At 43.0% G+C, this 21,958-nt stretch overlaps 1 protein-coding gene and 1 pseudogene across 2 annotated transcripts; one reads left to right on the top strand and one right to left on the bottom strand.

The window, feature by feature from the left end:
* The first annotated feature begins 192 nt into the window (after positions 1–192).
* On the top strand, positions 193–19,882 carry Bag4 (BAG cochaperone 4). 2 transcript variants are annotated; one of them, XM_052751897.1, is made up of 5 exons: positions 193–705; positions 5,516–5,620; positions 12,486–12,740; positions 14,242–14,493; positions 15,996–19,882. In XM_052751897.1, the coding sequence occupies exons 1-5, from the start codon at positions 205–207 to the stop codon at positions 16,479–16,481; spliced, it is 1,599 nt and encodes a 532-aa protein (XP_052607857.1). In that variant the 5' UTR covers positions 193–204; the 3' UTR covers positions 16,482–19,882. The 2 variants fall into 2 exon arrangements, with proteins under 2 accessions (XP_052607857.1, XP_052607858.1); XM_052751898.1 differs by lacking the exon at positions 5,516–5,620.
* LOC128119438 (cytochrome c oxidase subunit NDUFA4-like) lies at positions 6,112–11,122 on the bottom strand (annotated as a pseudogene).
* Positions 19,883–21,958: the final 2,076 nt, after the last annotated feature.

The raw sequence follows: 21,958 nt of genomic DNA, 5'->3' as shown, positions 1-21,958 counted from the left end.
GGACGGGAACCCGCCGCCCGCTCACCTGCAACTCAATTGCCGCTAGCCGCCGGAAGCGCTTGCCGGTTACTCCACCCACTTCCGGTATCGCGCGTCCGTCTACATAAAAAGGCGTGCCGGGCGTGCGATCGCAGGCACCTCTCTCTCTCTTGCTCTCTGGGCAGTGGAGTGGAGTGCAGGCTCAGGGGACCGAGGGCGGAGAGCATGCGTTTTGCCCTGCGTGACGAGCGCGGCGCCGCGCTTGGCTTTCCCGGAGTGACGGCTACGGTCCATCTCCTCCCGGCGCTCGGCGTGCTAGGGGTAGGGCCGGCTCCGGATTGGCTGCCGTCGTCCGACCCCTTTCTCCGCCAGCCAGTGCTTGTCCTCCGCATGCGCCTGCGCGATGGGCCGGCCGTGGGGGGCGGGAAGCGCTTCGCGGCAGCGGAGCCCATGTCGGCCCTGAGGCGCTCGGGCTACGGCCCCAGTGACGGCCCTTCTTCGTACGGCCGCTACTATGGGCCCGGCGGAGGCGATGTCCCGGTGCACGTCCCTCCGCCCTTATACCCTCCTCTTCGCCCCGAGCCTCCCCAGCCTCCCGTTTCCTGGCGAGGGCGCGGGGGCGCCCCGGCCGAGACCACCTGGCCCGGAGAAGGCGCAGGTGGCGATGCCTACTACCCCTCTGGAGGCGCCTGGGCAGAGCCGAGCAGAGCCGGAGGCGGACACCAGGTAAGCTTCGCAGTCCTTCCCGGGGATCCAGTAGGGAAGTCTTGGGCGGAGGTGAGGACCATTGGGGGGGTTTTTAGACTTAGGGTTTGCTACGATTCAGGTTTGTGATTATTTGTTCTTCCGAGGAGGGTGCCGAGACAGGGATTGGAGACGTGAAGGGGGGGGGGGACATACATGTTTGCTTGTGTTCTGTTCCGTGCGTCCCTTCGTGTTTACTTCAGCCATCATCGGGGTGCTTGTTCACATCAAGAAAGCAAAAATGATTCTGCGCTGACTTCCTAGGCTTTTAAGTAGCAGGCTGCAGGATCGCTCTCCCGAGAGCGTAGGTTTAGAGGGATCGGGCTGTAACAATTTATCCTGCGTGGCTAGGGCTAGGGCAGCGGCAGCCCTAGTGGTTACTCAGCAGCCCCTCCCGCGGGGTGGGGTTGAACGGGCCGGGGGTGGGCTGGGGGTACTGGCCATTTAATCCCTTATCGCTAAAGCTTTGCCTGGGATTGAATCACGAATAATCAATGTTGCAAAGTACTACCTTTATGTTCTATTTAATCACCACAAGACGGAAAGACAGATGTTGTTCATGCTTCCCTATCTTTGAATGAAGAAGGCTCTGAGAGATTAACTTGCTTAATATGTTTGGACCTGTAACATTTTATTACATGTATACGTGCCAAAAATGTATTTCTAGTTTCTCCTTGTATGGAGCTATTATAGGACGGTGGCACACATCTTTTGGCCTTCATAACATCTTTATTTGCTGAAAATGAATTACAGAATTCTCACATATTAATGACGGGATTACAAAATAGTACAGTTCGTGGGAAATAGCTGGGTAGTTCCTAAAATTTGTGGCATAGTATTAGCTTATGATCCAGCAGATCCACTTATTAAGTATACTAAAAAAGTGGCCCACACCTTTAATCCCAGCACTGGGAGGCAGAGGCAGGCGGATTTCTGTGAGATCGAGGCCAGCCTAGTCTGCAGAGTTCCAGGACAGGCTCCAAAGCTACACAGAGAAACCCTGTCTCGAAAAACCAAAAAAAAAAAAAAAAAAAAAAAAAAAAAGTGGAAATCAGTTGGTGGTGCATGCCTTTATTCCTAGCACTCAGGAGGCAGAGTCAGGCCAGCCTGGTCTGCATAGTGTGTTCCAGGACGGTCGGAGCTACATGGTAAGACCTTGTTTCAAATAAACAAATAACACAAAAACAAAAAAGAAACGGAAAACGTGCACATAAAAAATTTTAACACATCTTTATAGCATCATTACTCACAATGGCCAAAATTGGAAGTAACATATAGTTATCAACTGATGGCTGGATTAGCAAACATGGCATATGTTTTAGAACATAACATCCAGAAAGTTATGAAGTTCCTATACATGTTTGTTTCAACATGGATGAACCTTGAATACATCATACATGGTGGGTGAAGCTAGTCACAAGGATTTTGGTTTCATATTGTGTGACTCCATGTATATATAGTGCCAGAGTAAGCAGTTCCTAGAGACCCTGGGGTTGGGGACGGGAAAGACGTGTTGAAAAACTGGGCTCCGAAGCAATACAGTGTTCTGAAGTTAGTGATAATGGCTTCACGATTTTGAGTACCCTAAAGACCACTGAATTGTATACTTTTAAAGGTGGGCTAAGTATTTCTCTAAAAATTGTGTAAGAATAAAAACATGCAGTCTTAAGAGGTTAACGTAAAGAAGAATCCATGTTTTCTGTGCTGATTGAGTAAGCAGAATGGAATAGGCCGTTGGACTTCAATCACATGATCTAGTGATGAAGTATTCAACCTTTTTAAGTACCCAAATTACAGATCAGTTGATGAGGAAAAGGAGTTGATCTTTAAACTGCCGACTGGCTTCTTTTTTTTTTTTTTTTTTAGATTTATTTATTTATTATGTACACAGAGGAGAGTGCCAGATCTCATTGCAGATGGTTGTGAGCCACCATGTGGGTGCTGGGAATTGAACTCAGGACCTCTGGAAGAGCAGTCATTGCTCTTAACCTCTGAGTCATCTCTCCAGCCCTGCCAACTGGCTTCTATTGAGTTTGCTTTATTATCAAACTAAAAGTCTGTTTTCTGGGGGTAGAGATAAAAAGTTAGGGAAAGACTTGCAAAAGCTAAAGTTTGGTGTCGTGTGGTGAGTTGTAAAGTTTGGTTGGAGTCAAGCTGTGCACATAGTAATCTGAGATAAAACTGGAAATGTATAATGTATAATGGGCATTTGTTTTTGTTGTTGTTGTTTTGTTTGTTTGTTTGTTTGTTTTTGTTTTTTTTTTGGTTTCTCCAGACAGGGTTTCTCTGTGTAGCTTTTTGACCCTTTTCCTGAAACTCACTTTGTAGACCAGGCTGGCCTTGAACTCTGAGTGCTGGGATTAAAGGCGTGCCCCACCACCGCCCCGTGGTACACACCTTTAATCCCAGCACTCCAGGAGGCAGAGGCAGGCTGATCTCTGAGTTCAAGGCCAGCCTGGTTTACAGAGCAAGAACAGGACAGGCACCAAAACTACACAGAGAAACCCTGTGGAGAGTGAGAGCAAGGCTACTGAGGAGTCTCTGTGATTCTCAGCAGCGCTGGGTGCCTTCTTGAGACTTAGGCTAACAGTGCAAAGCGAAAACAGGAGAAGAGTGTGTGGTCCAGGCAGGCAACCCATCTCTTGAGGAAGCTTAAGCTGAAAGGGTAGAAGTTTCCAGACCAGCCTGGCAACTCTGTAGAACCCTGTCTCAAAACAAAAATAACAAATAGCTAGGGATGTACCATGCTGGTAGAATACTTGCCTAGCATCACAAAATTCTGGGTTTAATCCCCAGTGTGGGAAGAAAAAAAGAAACTAAACGAAAAACAAACTGGAGAGCTGGTTGTGTTTTCTCTGCACAGTGGATAACTGCATTTCCACAGGGTTTGGGTTTTGTGAGGTGAGTCTATCTGAAGAAAGGAAAGCAAGGGACTGTGGTGTCAGGAAATTCAGTTGGGAAGAGAGGAAATAAGTAGTGTGGGGGATACTGGTAAAAGTGAACCTTATAAAGTCAGCTGGAAGGCCAGACCCTTGGTGGAATTTTGAAGATTTATAGGCTTAGCTTCACCACCTCTGGGGCAGTCGGCTTCAGCCCATGTCTTCTCATGTCTTTACTCATGAGTTAAAGTCATGGAAGAGAGTGTAGATAAACTATAACTCCAGGTTTAATCCAGCAAAACCAACAAACCACAAAAACTAACACAAAAACCCTCTTCTTTAAAGGAAATAAAAATGGTTTGTTATGAGCCAAAGTACACTTGAGCTGTAAGTTCAAAGCAAAGTAACTCACCTTACTGAATAATAAACATGTCATGTCTTAAGCTAGCAGTCAGTACTTTAGAAAGGTGTAAGAATTGGTTTGGAAGATTCTTACAAGAGTATAGTGGCTTACTGCAGTTTATTTGAAGAAGAGCCTGAAAAGATGATGTTATCACAGCTAGACTTACTCTTTCAAATGGTGACTGTTCTATAGAATTGATGGCACTAAAGTTCTAGGTCATAAGCAGAAAGCTTAGCCATAGGAGAAAGTACTAGAATACAAAGAAACAGATGTACGTCCTTGTAGTTAACTTGAGCAGTAATAGTTCCATGTTCCAATGTTGTTGAGTCAGTATTCTAAAGAGTGACAAATAATTTTATGTTGTACTGGTTGAACAGGCTAAATATCTCCTATCTGAAATGTTTGGCACCAGAAGTATTTCAGGTTTCAGATTTTTAAAAGATACCTCATAAACATAATGAGTTATTTTGAAGGCAGGACCTGAATCTAAACATGAAATTCATTATGTACAACTTTTACACAAGGCTTTGAAGGTAACTATACACCATGTTAATGCCTCTGCATTTTGTTTGTTTTGCTGTGCTGGGAATAGAACCCAGAGCCTTGAATGAGCTTGGTAAGTGCTCTGCCACTGAGCCACTCTCCCTGTCCATTACATGCCTTTTGACTGCAGCTCATCACATGAGGTCAAGTGTGACTTTTTCCTCTTGGGATGTCATATCAAAGCTCAAAATATCCAAAATTAGAGCAGTTTGGATTTCAGGTTTTCAGTTGGGTATACTCAACATGTGCTGACAGAGGTAGTGACTGGAATTGGGAAAAGGCAAACCACTGCCTGTGGTTTGCTGGTCATCTTGACATAGAATTCTTCTATTATCATTTCGGTGTGGTGTGTAATGCACGAGACCAGCCTTTACCAGCTCTCCAACAGTTGTTTTGTTCTGGGGCTTGTGATATACGGTGTACTTTATCTTTTTAAGTTTAATAATGGTGATAGTGGCTTTATTTTATTTTATTTTTCTCCTTTTATAGTGGCTTTATATTAGGGCTCCTTTTTATGTCTGCTCTTTTTGATCTCCATTATCTTGCCTCTTGTTAGAAGTATCTACTTTGCTATCTAACCATTATTGAGAGTGAATTGGGCCAGGCAGTGGTGGTGCACGCCTTTATTCCCAGCATTCAGGAAGCAGAGGCAGGAGGATCTCTGAGTTCAAGGCCAGCCTGGTCTACAGAAGAGTTCCAGGAAAGCCAGGGCTGTTACACAGAGAAACCCTGTCTTGAAAAACAAAACAAAACAAAACACAAAAAAAAGAGTGACTTGGGCATGGTAATGCACACCTGTGATTCTAGCTGGGAAGGTAGAGGCAGAAAGATTGCAAGTTTGATGCCAGCCCTGGTGCCATAGCCAGTCTCAGGCTGGCCTGGCGGACAGAGGGAAACTGGTTCAAAAGAAGGCATCGACAACAGAAAGGATGCTTCTGAAATTAACTTGTTTTCCCGTTTTCCTTAGGAACAGCCACCATATCCTGGCTATAATTCTAACTACTGGAATTCTGTGCGACCGAGGGCCCCATACCCAAGTGCATATCCTGTGAGACCAGAGTTACAAGGCCAGGTATGGTTGAAAATTGAGATTTTTTTTCTGTCTTTTCTTCCTTTTTTTTTTTTAAAGACAGTTTTATGTAGCATAGGATGGCCTGAAATTGTATGTAGTTGAGGATCACCTTGAACTTCTTGATTCTTATGGCTCCATCTCCTAAGTACTAGGATTACAGGCCCCTGTTACCATACCCAGGTTTATTCATTGTTAGGGATCAAACCCAGAGCTTCATGAATACTAGGTAAGCACTCTAGCAAGCTTCAACTTGAAAAATTATTAGCATGTATTAAGTATATATAATAATGGGTTTCGTTTTAACACTTTCATTTTTTATTTTATTAAATTTTTTCACTCAATATAGTTTGATCATATTCTTTTCTGTTACCCAGTTCTTCCCAGCTCTCCCCACCTCCCTATGTACCCAAAAAAGAAAATAAAAACAGATACCAATAAGACCAAAACAAAACAAAGCAAAAAAACCCAAAAAGAACACACAAGCTCGGCAGTGGTGGCACACGCCTTTAATCCCAGCACTTGGGAGGCAGAGGCAGACGCATCTCTGTGAGTCCAGGACAGCCTGGTCTACAGAGAGAGATCCAGGAAAGGCGCAAAGCTACACAGAGAAAAAAGAGACACACAAAAAACCAGAACTTTGTGTGGGCCAACACCCCTGGACATGGGACCTGCCCTGGAGTGTAGTTGATACACCCAGTGTTGCTCCGTTGGAGAATACTGATTTTCCCTTTCTCTGCAGGTACTAACTGCAGATAGCTTCTTGGTAAAGGATGAGAGTTTGTGTCCACTTGCCCTTTTCTCTGTGGGGATTTTGTCTGGTGTGAAGTTCTGCAGCTCTGGGTTGCTCTGATTTCACGGTACCTTGGTAATAGCTGAATATGCAAGTGATTCTGTAACACCTGTTTTGTTAAATACCATCACTGCAGCCAAGCATCTTGGAGGTGAAGTGTCTCACTTGGTGGCTGGAACCAAATGTGACAAAATGGTAAAGTAGCTGGTGTGGCAAAAGTCCTGGTGGCTTAGCATGATGCATATAAAGGCCTTCTTCCAGAGGAACGAACACCATTGACTTTGGAAACTCAGAAGCAGTTCAGTTACACAACATCTGTGCTGGAGTGTCTGCCTTGTGAAAGAACCTTTGGCCCAGAGTAGCACCCAAACTTGATATTCCCCAATTTCTGACATCATTGAGATCAAGTCACATGACACATTTATGACACTATCTATGCAGGAAATACTTTATAAACAGTGAAGTGTGATGACAGAAAAATGAAGATGTTTCCTTTTCAGGGAACTTTAAAAAAAAATTTTAAAGCTTTTTTATTTATTTATTTTATGTTTTTCCAAGACAGGGTTTCTCTGTGTAGCCCTGGTTGTCCTGGAACTCACTCTGTAAACCAGGCTGGCCTTGAACTCAGAAATCCGCCTGCCTCTGCCTGTTGGGATTAAAGGCATGTGCCACCACTGCCTGGCTCTCAGGGAACAACTTTGGAGGCTGCAGCAACAAGTGGGGGTAGTTCCAGTTCAGGAAAGGCACCACGTTCTGTGCCAGCAGGAGTAGGAGCATGGCTAAACTAGACATGGATTGACTAGAACTGGTGCCAAAGTGGTAGCGTCTGGGGTCTGAGTTTGAAGTTGTCAGATGACTCGTAAGTCAACTACACGGTGCAGTCGGTGCTTCCATGCTGCTCTCGATGCTGGCTTTGTTCCTAACGGCATGCAGGCTGGTCAGACAGGACAAGTAGTAGCACCAGAACTTTATATTGCTGTCGGGATGTCTAGAGCCATCTAGTATTTAGCTGGGATGAAGGACAACAGGTAATTGTAGCTATTAACAAAGACCCAGAAGCGCCGATTTTGCAAATGGCAGATATGGAAGTGGCGGATTTACCTTGTTTTTTTTGTTTGTTTTTCGAGATAGGGTTTCTCTGTAGTTTTTTTGGGCACCTTTCCTGGAACTCTGTAGCCCAGGCTGGCCTTGAACTCACAGAGATCCGCATGCCTCTGCCTCCCAGTGCTGGAATTAAAGGCGTGTGCCATCACTGCCTGGCCGATTTACTTAAGATGGTTCCTGAGATGGCTGAGATACTGAAGGAAAAATTAGTCATGATCATGCCTTAAGAAAACTGTCCAAGAGGTGGTGGTCCACGCCTTTAATCCCAGCACTCAGGAGGCAGAGGCAGGCTGGCCTTGAACTCAAAAGTTCAAGGTCTGGTCTACAGAGTAAATTCTAGGACAGGCAGAGCTACAGAGAAACCCTGTCTCAAAACAAAAAAAAGGAGGGGGAGGAAAGGATGCAGAAGCAGAGATAAGGAGAACCCCAAGTTCAGCACCAGCACAGGCTTCACAGTGATTGCAGAGTAAGGCCCGTCGCAGACAGACGTGTACGCGAAACTGAGAAGTAGGGAGAGAGCCTAAGTAACTGCTTGTGCCGCTCTAACATGGTTATATGTGGGGAGTGCATCTTCAGCCTTCCCTGTGTCATCTGTACACACCTGAAACAGTACGTTTCCTAAATGTTTTCATCCGTATTTTAGCATTCTGGGTGTGTGTGATGTGTGCTGGGTGTGGGTGGGAGTGTGCACAGTGCACTTGTGGAAGTCAGAGACAGCTCTCAGGAGCCTTTTCCCTGGGCTCTAGGGGTTAAACTCACGTCATTAGGCTTGCAAAACAGGCCCTTTTACCCCGTGAGCCCTCTCTGCTGCCCTGTTGCACACTTGTGTGCTTGCCTGTCCTGTGCAGCATACAGACTCCCTGACAGAACTTCCCCTCAGCCTCTTGAGTGCAGGAATTGTGTATGGGCCTCTGATCACCACACCCAGCTTCTCCCTCCTCCCTTCCATATTAAACAAAAGTAGAAATAAATGTTCTCTCAGCATCCACAAGTCTCAGCACTTGACCATATTGTCTTTATCTTTGGGGTATTTTCTTAGAATATTTTGAAGCAAATATCAAATAGCATATTTTACTGCTTGTAAGTAAACTTAACTACCATATTGTGGTGGTTTAAATGAGACTGTCCCCATAGGCTCTGGCACTTGAATACTTGGTCCCCAATTGGTGGTACTGTTTTCGAGATTTAAGTGGTATCTCACTGGGGAGGACTTTGAGGGTTTAAAGACTTGAGTCACTCCGAGCTCACTCTTTCTGCTTTGTGCTTATAGTTTAAGATTATGGCTCTCAGCTTACTGCTCCAGCTTCTGTGCCTCCGATCCACCACAATGGACTCACCCTCTGGAACCAAAAGCCCACATGAACTCTCCTCTTCAGTTGCCTTGGTCAGAGTGTTTTATCATGGCAATAGAAAAGTGACTGATATACATAGCATGACTAAACTTCACAAGGGAGTGCCAGCCAGATACCTCAGTGGGTAAAGGTACTTGTCATCAAGGCTTATCACCCAGTTCAGGTCCTGGAGTCCACGTGCTGGAGGAGACAGCTCTCACCAGGTGTCCTCTGGACTCATTGTGTGCTGCAGTATATGTGCACATATGACCTCACCACTGTTGCACACACAGTAAAGAAGTAAAGAAGTAGATATCACCAGGCATGGGGACACACACTTTTTTTTCCTTTAAATTTCTATAAAGTCCCATATGGATTTTCAGTGCTAAATAGTGACATGTATTGCCGGGTGGTGGTAGGCACGCCTTTAATCCCAGCACTCAGGAGGCAGAGGCAGGCAGATCTCTGTGAGTTCGAGGCCAGCCTGGTGTACAGAGCAGGATCCAGACAGGCTCCAAAGCTACACAGAGAAACCCTGTCTCAAAAACAAACAAACAAATTAAAAAAATAATGGCATGTATCAAGTTTCAGAGATTTTTTTTATCAGTGTAATAAACTTCAAAAAAATCAACATGATTTCATGCATTCAGAGGAGAAATATTCCTGGTTAAGTGCAGATGGCTTCTGAAAGACCTTCATTTTTATTAGCTTTATAATGGACTTCATAGTTCAGAAGTCGGGGCCTTCTTTCTTCAGTTTGCTGTAATTGTTTCACTGAGTAGACTTTGTATTGTTTTTGGGACCCAGTTTGTTCCAAGGTTCTGGTTTATTCTTCCTGTCACAGCCGACATCTGGGCTGTACAGTACATACAGTGCTGCTCCAACACCTCCTGCTTCAGTAACTACGGAGAGAGGGATCAAGCTGGGATGCTTCTTGGCTTGCCCAATGATCTAGTGGAGTATGTTTGCCGCAGAGGCTTGTCTCCACTAAGCCAGGAGAACAAGAGCAGGACACAGACACTGAGCAGCTTCTGCAACCTGGCTGAGGGGATGGCACACACCTTTAATCCCAATACACAAGAGGCAGAGGCAGAAGGATCTCTTGAGTTCAAGGCCATCCCTGACTATGTAGCAAGTTCCAGGACAGTTAAGCCACATAATGAGACCTGTTTCAAAAAAAAAAAAGAAAGAATTCTTACAAGGAAACGATTCTAAAATTAAACTTACTTTGTTTCCAACAACAGATTGAATAAAATTCCTTCAAAGAATAGTCCTTGGGACTGGAGAGATGGCTCAGTGGTTAAGAGCACTGGCTGTTCTTGTAGAGGACCCAGGTTCAATTCCCAGCACCCATGTGGCAGCTCACAGCTGTCTGTAACTCCACTTCCAGGGGGTCTGACACCCTCACACGGCTATAGGCAAAACACCAATGTGCATGAAGTAAAAGTAAATAAAATTTCTGAAACTTCCTTAAAAAAAAAAAAAACAAAAACAAAAAAATAAGAATAGTTTTTATCTATTTAGTCATTTCATTATACAGGACACACGAAACATGTTATGTATATAATTTTTTTTTCCGGTTTTTTTAAGACAAGGTCTCTGTAGCTCTGGCTGTCCTAGAACTCACTCTGTAGCCCAGGCTGGCTTTGAACTCACAGAGGTCCGCCTGCCTCTGCCTCCATGGTGCTGGGATTGAAGGTGTGCACCACCACTGCCCAGCTTTAGATTCTATATTTTGTGTAACTAATTTTTTAAAGAGTTCCTTATTTTGCTGGGTGGTGGTGGCGCACCAAGTGAGTTCCAGGAAAGGCGCAAAGCTACATAGAGAAACCCTGTCTCGAAAAACCAAAAAAAAAAAAAAGTTCCTTATTTTTATTTTATAGCTATGGATGCTTTACCTGCTTGTATGTATGTCCACCACATGTATACAGTGCCCATAGAGGCTGGAAGAAGCCATCAGATCCCCTGGAACTGGAGTTACACAGCACCATGTGGGTGCTGAAAACTGAACCTGGGTCCTCTGGAAGAACAGCCAGTGCCTTAACCACTGAGCCTTCTCTCCTACCCTGTCTTTTTTGTGTAATTACAAATAATGTACATGAGCTACTTCATACCTGTGACTTTTTTCCAGTTGAATGATTTCCTTGGGAAGCCAAGTTACACACCAAAAAGTCACATGATGTCTTATCAAATCTGTACCTTTTTCAGCCTGAACACCTCAAGGGCTTCTGGGGAAATATTACTTGGCTCTTTAATCTCTTCTTGTCCCTGACACATGCAATCCTTTGAGCAGTTTTATTTTGTTTCTCTTGTTAATTTGTCTTTTGAAACAGGTCCTACTAATACTGGCCAGGCTGTCTGTCTTCTGCCTCATCCTCCTTAGTCCTGAAAAGGGTCAGAGACAGCAGTGGTTACAAGAAAACATGATTTTACAATTGTAAAAGCTAACTGGGGCTGGGGAGATGGCTCAGTGGACAGAGTGTCTGCCATGCAACCATGATGGCCTGGATTTGGATTCCCAGAGCCACACAGAGGCTAAATGCAGCAGCCATGTCTGTAACCCCTAGCCAGGGGTATAAAACAGGGACTAAGAGACTGTCAAACAAGTTCACAGACAAGTGAAAGAAAGGACTTACATTCTAGATTGTCTTTTGACCTCCAAAAGGATGCTGTGGCACATGCATGTCTCCTCCACATCACACACACACACACACACACACACACATGCACGCACACAGAAAAGAACAGAAAACATTAAAGTAGTAGTTTAAGTTTAGGGCTTCGCTTTAATCTTATTTGGAGCACTAAGCAGGATTCTGGGTATTAGCAATGTAATAGTCTGGGGAGATGATTTAAAACCACGGAAAAGGAACTGGCACTGTATCTTGGTAACACTTGTCTGGCATATACAAGGCCATGGGTTTAGTCCACAGTGTTGTTTAAAGCAACAACCACACTAGTAAACAGTATACTGAGGAGTTTGTTGTCTGTTGTTGGTGTTATCTGGGAAGCAGGGTGGTTTCATTGTTCAATATGGACTGTAGAATCAGACTTGGGTTCATTTCCTGAACTCGTCATAATACTTACAGCAATGTAATCACCATCTGTTGAGCATGTTGTTATCTCCCTTAATTTTCTCAGTAATCCTGCAAGGTAAGTTTAGGCTCTTGATGTTTCTGTTAGAGAAACTGAAGCTAAGAGTAATTACAGGGTGAGGGCTAGGATTTCTCTCTTTATCCTTTCTTTTATATAGTGGCACTTTTTTTCTCATAGAGGTACTTTTTTTCCTCTAGCTAGTCCCCCAGGTTTCCTAGGGTCACCTTCTGGATCCGAGTTCTCTGCTACTAGATTTGTACTTGTGAATTATATTTGTGAACGCCTTTGAGAAGGCCATTACTTTGTCACTTCATCATCACAGTAGATTCTTCCATTGATGCAATGTAACTTAAAGTCACAGCCTGAGTGCATGGCTGTGGTTACAATAGGGAAGAGAATGAGCGCTTCCTGGACTGCCGAGGTGCTGAGATTTTCATCAGTTACCGGTACCTTTTCTTCCTAAGGTTCCCAAGGTTGGACAGTAAGTGCATCTCAGCTCTTTAACTCATTGTCTTTCTTTCCCTCTGGTTTTCATTTTTTTCAGAGTTTGAATTCTTATACAAATGGAGCATATGGTCCACCATACCCTCCTGGTCCTGGACCAAATACTGCCTCATACTCTGGGGCTTATTATGTACCTGGCTACACTCAAAGCAATTACTCCACGGAAGTTCCAAGCACTTACCGTTCACCTGGTAACAGCCCAACCCCAGTCTCTCGTTGGATATATTCCCAGCAGGACTGTCAGACAGAAGCACCTCCTCTCCGGGGTCAGGTCCCAGGATATCCTGCTTCACAGGTAAGCAGTCTTCCGTCAGGGAAAAACGTCAACAGTGCAAAGATAGTTATCTATACAAGTAAGAGTTTAAGAAAACTAGAGCCAGGCATGGTGACATCTTTAATCCCAATAATCATGTGGCAGAGGCAAGCAAATCCCTTGGAGTTTGAGAGGATCCAAGGCTACATAGTGCGGCCTTACCTCAAAAACAAAACAAAAAAGAAAACACTGGATGTTTAGAGATTTTTCTATGAAGGATTTTGGCCAAAGGTACCTTAATTATAGTTCTTTTAAATTCTAAGTTATATTTATTGTTTGTGTGCATAATGGGAGTTGGGGATGATACACGCACACAGCCTATGTGTGGAAGTCAGAGGACAACTGTGTGGAGTGTGTTCTCTCTTTTTACCTTCTGTAGGTTCCAGGGATCAAACTCAGGTCACCAGACTTGCCCAGCAGTGCCTCTACCCACTGAGCCATCTCACCAGCCCTCAATTACAATTTTTTCCTTTCTTTTTAAGACCAGGTCTCAGTATGTAGCCCTGGGTGTCTGGAACTTCCTGTACAGACCAAACTGGCCACAAACTCACAGCAGTCTGCTTGCCTCTACTTCCTGAGTGCTGGGACTAAAGACATATGCCACCATACCTGGCTCCTCTTTTGTCCGCCCCCTTCTTTTCATTATTTTTAATAATGTGTGTGTGTGTGTGTGTGTGTACATGCACATGTGATTGTGTTTGTACACGTGTACGTGAATGCAGGTTCTCACGAAGGCCAGAGATGTGAGAGCCCCTGGAACAGGAGTGACAGGTTTGGGAGCCCCCTGACATGGTGTCTAGGACTTGAACTCAGGGTCCTCTAGAAGTGCAGTGTGTGCTCTTCACCTCTGGCACATTTCTACAGCCCCCAATTAACTTATGTAACACTAAATCTCTAGTTGTTGTTCAGAACTTTTCCTAACTTAAGCTTTTCCAGTGCCGTTAGGTTTATATTAATATGGTAAGAATATGCCATGTTGGACCAGGCGGTGGTGGTACACGCCTTTAATCCCAGCACTTGGTAGGCAGAGACAGAATCTTTGTGAGTATGAGGCCAGCCTGAGTTACAGAGTGAGTTCCAGGACAGCCAGGGCTGCAGAGAGAAACCCTGTCTCAAAACACTTTAAAAAAAAAAAAAAAGAATATGCCATGTTTATTTCTGTTTGTTTTGAGAAGAATTCTACTGTCTTTGCGTTTATAGTGTATGGATTCTTTCATTTAGCTGTAGTGTTTTTGGGAAATACATAATGCTTTCATCCAGTGGATTTTAGGTCTTACTCCTGAGTCTTTGACCAACTCTGTTCTTTGTATTTTTGGAGTCCAGGTTTCTCAGGTGTGGAGAATTTTAGATAATTGATTAATGAGTTACTAGCAGGTCAGGACCTGTCCATGCTATTTTTTATTACTTTTAAGGTTTTTTGTTGTTTTGTTTTTTGAAGCAATGACCAACTAGCATACTTGCATACTTATTTTTCCCAATCTAGAATCCTGCAATGACCTTGCCCCATTATCCCTATGGAGATGGTAACCGCACTGTGCCACAGTCAGGATCGACTGTCCGACCACAAGATGATGCCTGGGCTTCTGGTGCTTATGGGATGGGGGCCCGTTACCCCTGGCCTTCAGCTGCGCCCTCAGTCGCACCTGGGAATCTCTACATGTCAGAAAGTGCTTCCGCCTGGCCTGGCAACAGTTCTCCTCAGCCACCTCCTTCACCGCCACCCCAACAACCTAAGGTAGGACACCTTCCACATGCTGTTCTTTTGATCTCTAGGTGATTAAGAGAGTATAAGATGACACGTCTCTGTATTTGCCATTGGTGAAGGGAGACTAACTGCAAAGTTGATTACTACCCTACAGCATTAGTGCAGCTTAATTCATGTTTTTGTTTTTTTCTTATAGATGCTATTGCTTGGGGATTTTTTTTTTTTTTTAAAGATGTATTTATTTATTATGCATACTTTGCTCTGCCTGCATGTGTCCCTGCAGGCCAGAAGAGGGCGCCAGATCTCATTACAGATGGTTGTGAGCCACTATGTGGTTGCTGGGAATTGAACTCAGGACCTCAGGAAGAACAGCCAGTGCTCTTAACCACTGAGCCATCTCTCCAGCCCCGGGGATTTTTTTTTTAAGATTCTTATCTTGGGCTGGAGAGATGGCTCAGAGGTTAAGAGCACCGACTGCTCTTCCAGAGGTCCTGAGTTCAATTCCCAGCACCCACATGGTGACTCACAACCATCTGTAATGAGATCTGGTGCCCTCTTCTGTGTACATAATAAATAAATAAATCTTAAAAAAAAAGTATTTAGAAAAAAGATTCTTTTTTGTACTTTTTTTTTCTTATGTATAGATGTACTGGCTACATATATGTTTATGCACCATGAGTGTGCCTGGTTCCTTTAGAGGCAGATTCCCTGGAACTAGAGTTACAGTTATGAGCTGCCTTGTGGCTACTGATAATCAAATTTGGGTCCTCTGGAGGAACAGCCAGTGCTCTTAACTGCTAGCCATCTCTCCAGCTCCATCTTTTTTAAAAAGACAGAAAAATGCTTATTTTTTTACTGTGATACTATCTGAATGTTAAACAGAATCAAGCAATGTATTTTACATCCTCAAATGGTATGTGGACAGAAGGTGAAAAACTGTAAAGTAGCACAGCACTATCTGTGGTGTCGTTTACAGAAGCCACAGACAGAACAGTGTCTGCTTTGGGATGAGTTCCTGAGGCTTTTACTATTTAAGGAGGAAAACTAATTATTCAGTCATTGGATGAATTGTGAGGTAGTAAGATTGATTGTGAAGTGTTCACAAAAGTGACTTGCATTGAGGTAGATTCCAGCCATCATATTTAGGAGTTTGGTGCCTTTTACTTGAAAGGGCTTCCCCTTTTTATCTTTTTGTTTTATTTATTTATTTATGTTTTTTTGAGGCAGGGTTTCTCTGTGTAGCTTTGCGCCTTTCCTGGATCTCGCTCTGTAGCCCAGGCTGGCCTCGAACTCATAGAGATCCGGATGCCTGGCTCTGCCTCCCGAGTGCTGGGATTAATGGCGTGTGCCACCACTGCCAGGCCCCTTTTTATCTTAACAGTGTTTTTCTTCGTGATTAAAGTGGGAGGCAGTTTTAGTGGTGGGAATCTTTTCAAGTACTTTCCTGTTTGGGGAAAGATGTGTACTAACCTCTCTGATGTTGACGGCCTCCATTGACGCAGCTTTTCTCCTTCCTGTCTTCCCATTCCCAGGACTCCTCCTACTCCTATAACCAGTCGGGTCAAGGCCTGAGCCGGCACGGCTTTCCTTGCAGTGTCCATCAGTATGAGTCTTCGGGAGCAACGAACAATGAGAATTCAGACCTTCTGGATTCTCAAGTCCAATACAGTGCTGAGCCTCAGCTGTATGGTAATGCCACCAGTGACCATCCCAGCAATCCAGTTCAGAGTAATAATCTCCCTGAAGAGTGTTTCACTTCAGATGAAGGCACGCCTCCAAGTATTAAAAAAATCATACATGTGCTGGAGAAGGTCCAGTATCTTGAGCAAGAAGTCGAAGAGTTTGTAGGAAAAAAGACAGACAAAGCATACTGGCTTCTGGAAGAAATGCTGACGAAGGAACTGTTAGAACTGGATTCTATTGAAACTGGGGGCCAGGACTCTGTCCGTCAGGCCAGGAAAGAGGCCGTCTGTAAGATCCAGGCCATACTGGAGAAATTAGAGAAAAAGGGATTATGAAATAATTTGGAATGAAGGGTAAGCCTGCTACTCATGTGGCCAAAGAACTCTTGGATTTGGTTAGTTACCATCTTTTGAAATGCCTGTTATGACAAGAACAACACATTCCAACTTCTGACTTAAAACCTGAAAGGAAAAAACATGGAAAGCTGGCAGAGGACTGGAAGAGCGCGTTACTGGGTTCTGTCGGGTTTCAGATGACTGAACAGAACAGGAAACTGGAGTTACCAGTACTGCCAAGTAGACCCACTGCTTAAGAAATCCATGGGCGTCTCTAGGCTGCTGCTTATCAGCAGGAGGGAAATAGACTTTCTGTGACAGGTTCTCAAAGCATAATCTGAGACAAACAGGCTGTTTTGTAAGCATCCAGACTGTCACATTTTTGTGCATTGTGACTGCACATGCTTCCTGTGTAAATTATAGCTTAGACTCTTGGACCTCGGTTTCGTTCACAAATGTAATACTACTCTACTTCTTGGTACATTTTGTAGTACTATGTTTAATATAATCAAATACCGGCAGCCAGCTAGATGGGCAGTTCTGAACAGTCACACCCTTTCCCCACTGGGATAGCCTGCAGTGTGTAGTGGGCTCCTGAAGTCAGTCATCATCTCCTTTTTGTGTAGCATGTTATGTTAGAGTTCTTCCCACTTCTGCTTTTCATAGTCACCGGGAAGGTGAGTTTGGAAATTACATTAACCTAAGAATGACAATGTTTGTGGACATTTGACTTCCTTGCTTTTTTTGTTGTATTTGGATAAAGATCCACTTTTACAATTGCTTTTTTAAGAAAAATATCTTTGGCTATTGCTACTTCTAGAGAGCCTTATGATAGAAATATGAAACCTAAATGCCACAGTTAGTATAAATAGCGACTGCAAAAAGCAACAAATACAATGATTTCACAATACCATTCTCCATTTAATAGTTTCTGTGGGGCAGGTTTGAGCTCAGTGTAGAGCTGATAAAGGAAAAGGAGATTTACGCTCAGGGAATGCATCAGCCATAGCTAAAGTAGGAAATTCATGGTTTTTAGATTTAAATTTGGTCTTTACTTCATAGACTAAATTACATAGAATTGCCTGTTTCATAAGAAAGATGTTATTTATTATTAGTAACAGTTGATTTGTTAAACCAAGTTTAAGAAAGGGGCCTTTCTTGGTTATCCATATATGTTATTATACAGAGACAGGTAAATAATTTACCTTTTAAATCTAAAGTGAGGTCTAGCATACAGTATCTGCTTTTGCAACAAAAGCAGTTTCTTAGTAAAATATCAAAGTGATACTTGTTTTCTAGACTAGCGGGCCTGTATATTAGTAATAGTAAACCTACAGCCATCCCTTCTACTCACATAGAGCCAAACCAATGCCAACATATAATGAGTAGAAATGTAGTAAAAATATTACATGGAGGCTGGGCATGTGGCAGAGTTAGTAGAGTGTTTGCCTCGCATCCATGAAGTCCTGGGTTAAGTCCTCAATGTTGCATAAACCAAGCATAGTGTCCCAGCACTTGGGAGGTTGAGGCAGGAAGATTGCAAGTTTAAGGTCATCTTCAGCTATATAATGAATTTAAGGCCACCCTGAGCCACATGAGATCCTGTCTCAAAAAACTAAAAGGATAAGTGATTCAAGATTTCATGATTTTATCCAGGAGTCTTGTTTTTAAAAGATTTTATTTGGCTGGGTTTGGTGGTATACACTTTTAATCTAGGCAGAGGCAGGTAGATCTCTTGAGTGCAAGATCAACCTGGTCTACAGAGAGTTCCTGACCAGCCAGGGGTACATAGTGAGACACACACTATCTATCTATCTATCTATCTATCTATCTATCTATCTACCTACCTACCTACCTACCTACCTACCTACCTACCTACCTATGGGATGTGTGTGTTTTATATGTACAAGTTTTATTTTTGAAAGAGAATTTCATCTCAGGTTGGCCTTAAACTTTGTATGTAGCCCAGGACAACCTGGAAGTTCTGATGCTCCTGTCTCACCTTCTGTTACAGGTGTGTGCCTGGTTTCTGTGGTGCTGAGGATCAGACTCAGGGCTGTGTATACTGGCAAGCACTGTGCTGAGCTACAGCTGTAGCCCTGATTCTCTTATTTTTGGCCTAATATAGAAATGTTTTTAAGGTGGGCACGGTGACATGCACCTGTAACCCCAGCATTCAGAAGCAGGCGATGGCTCTCTGATTTTGAGGCCACCTTGGTCTACATAGTGAGTGCCAGACTAGCCAGGAGTGAGACCTAACCACCCTTCAAAGAAGTTTTCTATAAAATATGACAATTATACTTAAAAGTTTAAGAGGAGAAACTGTGTTGCCAGCAAGACAGTGACAGATTCAGAAGAACACATTTTTGCTTAACTATGCTGCCCAAGATGCCAGTTTCTGCACATTCTTCAATTTTACATACTGTACACGTTATGCACACATGTACATATATGTGTATATATATATATATATATCTTAAGTTATTTTTTGAACTATTAACATGGTTTTAAAGTTACAGAAGAGTTGTAAAAACAGTAGGGTTCCTGTGTACCCTCAATCCACCCCCTTGTTTTGACATCTTCCCTAACTAAAACAGTTGTCAAAATTGAGAGTTAATCTTTTATGTGCTCTTAATATTAGCTAAAGTAGCAAGCTAAAAGTCGATATCTTATTAATCTTTTTATTACAACTGCTCCAGATCCCATTTTGCATTTAGTTGTCCCGTCTCGGTAGTCTGTCACTCTGTGACGCTGTATCATAAGGATAGCCGGTCTTGTCGTGTATTGCCGATGTGGTTCACTGAGCACTCTGCTGAGGTGGTGTCTCCTAGGATTCTCTACTGTGAGCTTACCCCGCTTTCCTTTGTAATGACTGAGTATTTGCTAGAGATACTTTGAGACTATGCAAATGTCCTGTTTCTGCTTAGAGTTTGCCTCTCCTATCTCCTGGCAGGTCTTGCTTGTGGCATTTACTACTGTGGTGTTCAAATGGTGATTTTTCTATTTCTTTCATTTCCTCTATATTTAATAATTGGAATTCTTCTGGAAGGAAGAACTGTGGTTTCTGGATTTATATTTTTAATTATATCAGGATATTCAGGATAGGTACGAACTCAGAACTTAAAAGACATAAATCATGTTAATTGATTCCAAATGGCCAGTATCAAAGAACAAAGCAATGTTGGTGACCTGTCTTTGAAAATATAATGAATTTAAGAATGAAAATAGTATTTGTGATTTGTAAAATTTGTCTGGCTTTTGACTTAAAATTGATTTGAAACTGAAACAATTTTCTTTTGAAATTTTACATCTAGACTTTTTTAAAGTGTCTAAATTTATATTACTTTGGGGATCATTTTTGTCCAATCTTGAATAAAGTTACCTACACCTGGCATGATAAACAGCTGTTTTCTAACACCTTTGTTCAGGTAAAAATCCCAGTGTAAACATTTAACCATCCAGCCCCAGTGAAGTGTCTGGAGCCAGGTTCTGTTTGTCTCTGCCCATCAGTGTGTGCTTATTTTAAGTGCTTCTAAAGAATGAGGTTTGTAAAAACAAACACAACCAACAGTAAAAGGAATGGGGTTTGAAAACCGTGCTTTAGTTAGTTGACATAAATAATAACTTTTAAGTTAACCAGATTTTTTTTTTTTTTAGGTTGAAGGGTATAGATTAAATTGTCCATCAAGAAAAGCCTTAAAGGTAGATAGTTGATAGAGCTTTGTTTTCTTTTTCATCTTTTTGTTTGTTTGTTTGTTTGTTTTCAGAGACAGGGTTTCTCTGTGTAGCCCTGGCTGTCCTGGAACTCTCTGTAGATCAGGCTGGCCTCGAACTCACTGAGATCCACCTCATCTTTGAATTTTTTCTCTCTCTTTAATAGTTGTGAGTTTAGGGCTAGTGAAATGGCTCAGCAGGTAAAGGTACTTGCCACATGCATACCATAGCATTCCCCCCACCACCACCTTCAAAAATAAGTATCTTTAAAAAATTAAGTTCTGAGTCAAATCTTTGAAAAACAGCATTCTCCAGGTCCCACCCTATTCTCCACAGGCAACCACTTAATTTTGTTAGATTTATTATTTTATGTGTTTGAGTGTTTTACCTGCATGTGTGTGTGTGTGTTCTATGTGTGTGTCTGTTGCTTTTAGAGGCCAGAAGAGGGCATCAGATCCTATGGAACTAGAGTTACAGTTAGGAGCCATCATGTGAATGCTGGGAATTGAACCCAGGTCCTCTGTAAGAACAAAAACGTGCTTAGCCAACTCTATAGCCCAAAGCAACCTCTTTCCAATATAAAATATACTTTTAACATATCTCTGATTTTGTTAATTTGCTTTTTGAGACAGGGTTTCTCTGTGTAGCCCTGGCTGTCCTGGAACTCACTCTGTAGACCAGACTGGCCTCGAACTCACAGAGACCCGCCTACCTCTGTCTCCCGAGTGCTGGGATTAAAGGCGTACAACACCGCGCATGTCAAATCTCTGGAGTCCTGTTGTTCTGTGAGTCAGTCACCGTGTAGTATAGATGGGCTTTGAACTTGCTCTGTAGCTTTGGAATGGACTCTCCCTGCCTCAGCCCTCCTGTTTTTCCTTCAGGCAATGATGATAATCAGTTCTTTTTCTGCTTCTTCACGTCTCGGTCTGTTTCTCCCCACGTCTGAATATGGTTGCGTAGTTACTTCTTCGTGAATACTAACAGAGCTCAGCCCTGTGGTGAATGGTGGTTTCCTGAATTCCTTGTTTTCCCTGGAATCGTTTACCTGGTTTACTTGGCTGCTTATGTCCTCAGTGTTATCTGCTTGACCTCTAAAGTCCCTTTTCGAGATCTGTACAGTATGTCATTAATTTTAGACTCCTGAGGAGTCTGCTGGAGCCTTCCTTACATACATGGAGAATTCCCTTTGCCTCTTGTTTTCCTGTATTTTTTTTTTTAATCTTTCTTTCTTAGCTTACTTCAGGAGATATATTTTCAGTAGCTTCCTGGGAAAGAGTACATGGAAAATGTTAGACTTTAGATCTTGCATAATTTAAAATGTCAGTTCTACCACACATTAGACTCAGAGTTTATTAGGTGAATATAAATAGTAGGAAATGATTATTTTAAGAACTACAGCCTGGTGGAGGTGGTGCACACCTTTAGTCCTGGCACCAGGAGGCAGAGGCAGGCAGAGCTCTGAGTTTGAGGCCAGCCTAGCCTACCGAGTAAGTTCCAGGATAGTTAGAGCTACACAGAAAAACCCTGTCTTGAAAAACATACAGACAAAAAAGAACTATAAATTGTTCTGTTGTCTCAGTTTCCAGAGTTTAGTTTCTAGGATTGCTTTTGAGAAGTGTATACTCATACCACTGTGGCCATCTGTATAAGACTCATTTTCTGAGAGGGCAGCTTTGAATGTAGCCTAGGCTAACTTCAAACTCCGTATGTGGCCAGTGATAGCCTTGAACTTAGTTTTCCCACCTCTACGTCTCAAGTGCTAG

Source organism: Peromyscus californicus, unplaced genomic scaffold (genome assembly GCF_007827085.1).
Source record: "Peromyscus californicus insignis strain IS unplaced genomic scaffold, ASM782708v3 Scaffold_23__1_contigs__length_62951481, whole genome shotgun sequence".
Taxonomy (NCBI): Eukaryota; Metazoa; Chordata; class Mammalia; order Rodentia; family Cricetidae; genus Peromyscus; species Peromyscus californicus.
This window is presented reverse-complemented; position numbering and strand designations above follow the sequence as displayed.

Excerpts from the sequence above, each read along its gene's own strand:
- Bag4 (XM_052751897.1), top strand. The coding sequence starts at position 205 with ATGCGTTTTGCCCTGCGTGACGAGCGCGGCGCCGCGCTTGGCTTTCCC. Across the intron at positions 706-5,515 it reads GAGCCGGAGGCGGACACCAG|GAACAGCCACCATATCCTGG; the intron begins GTAAGCTTCGCA and ends CGTTTTCCTTAG. Across the intron at positions 5,621-12,485 it reads GACCAGAGTTACAAGGCCAG|AGTTTGAATTCTTATACAAA; the intron begins GTATGGTTGAAA and ends CATTTTTTTCAG.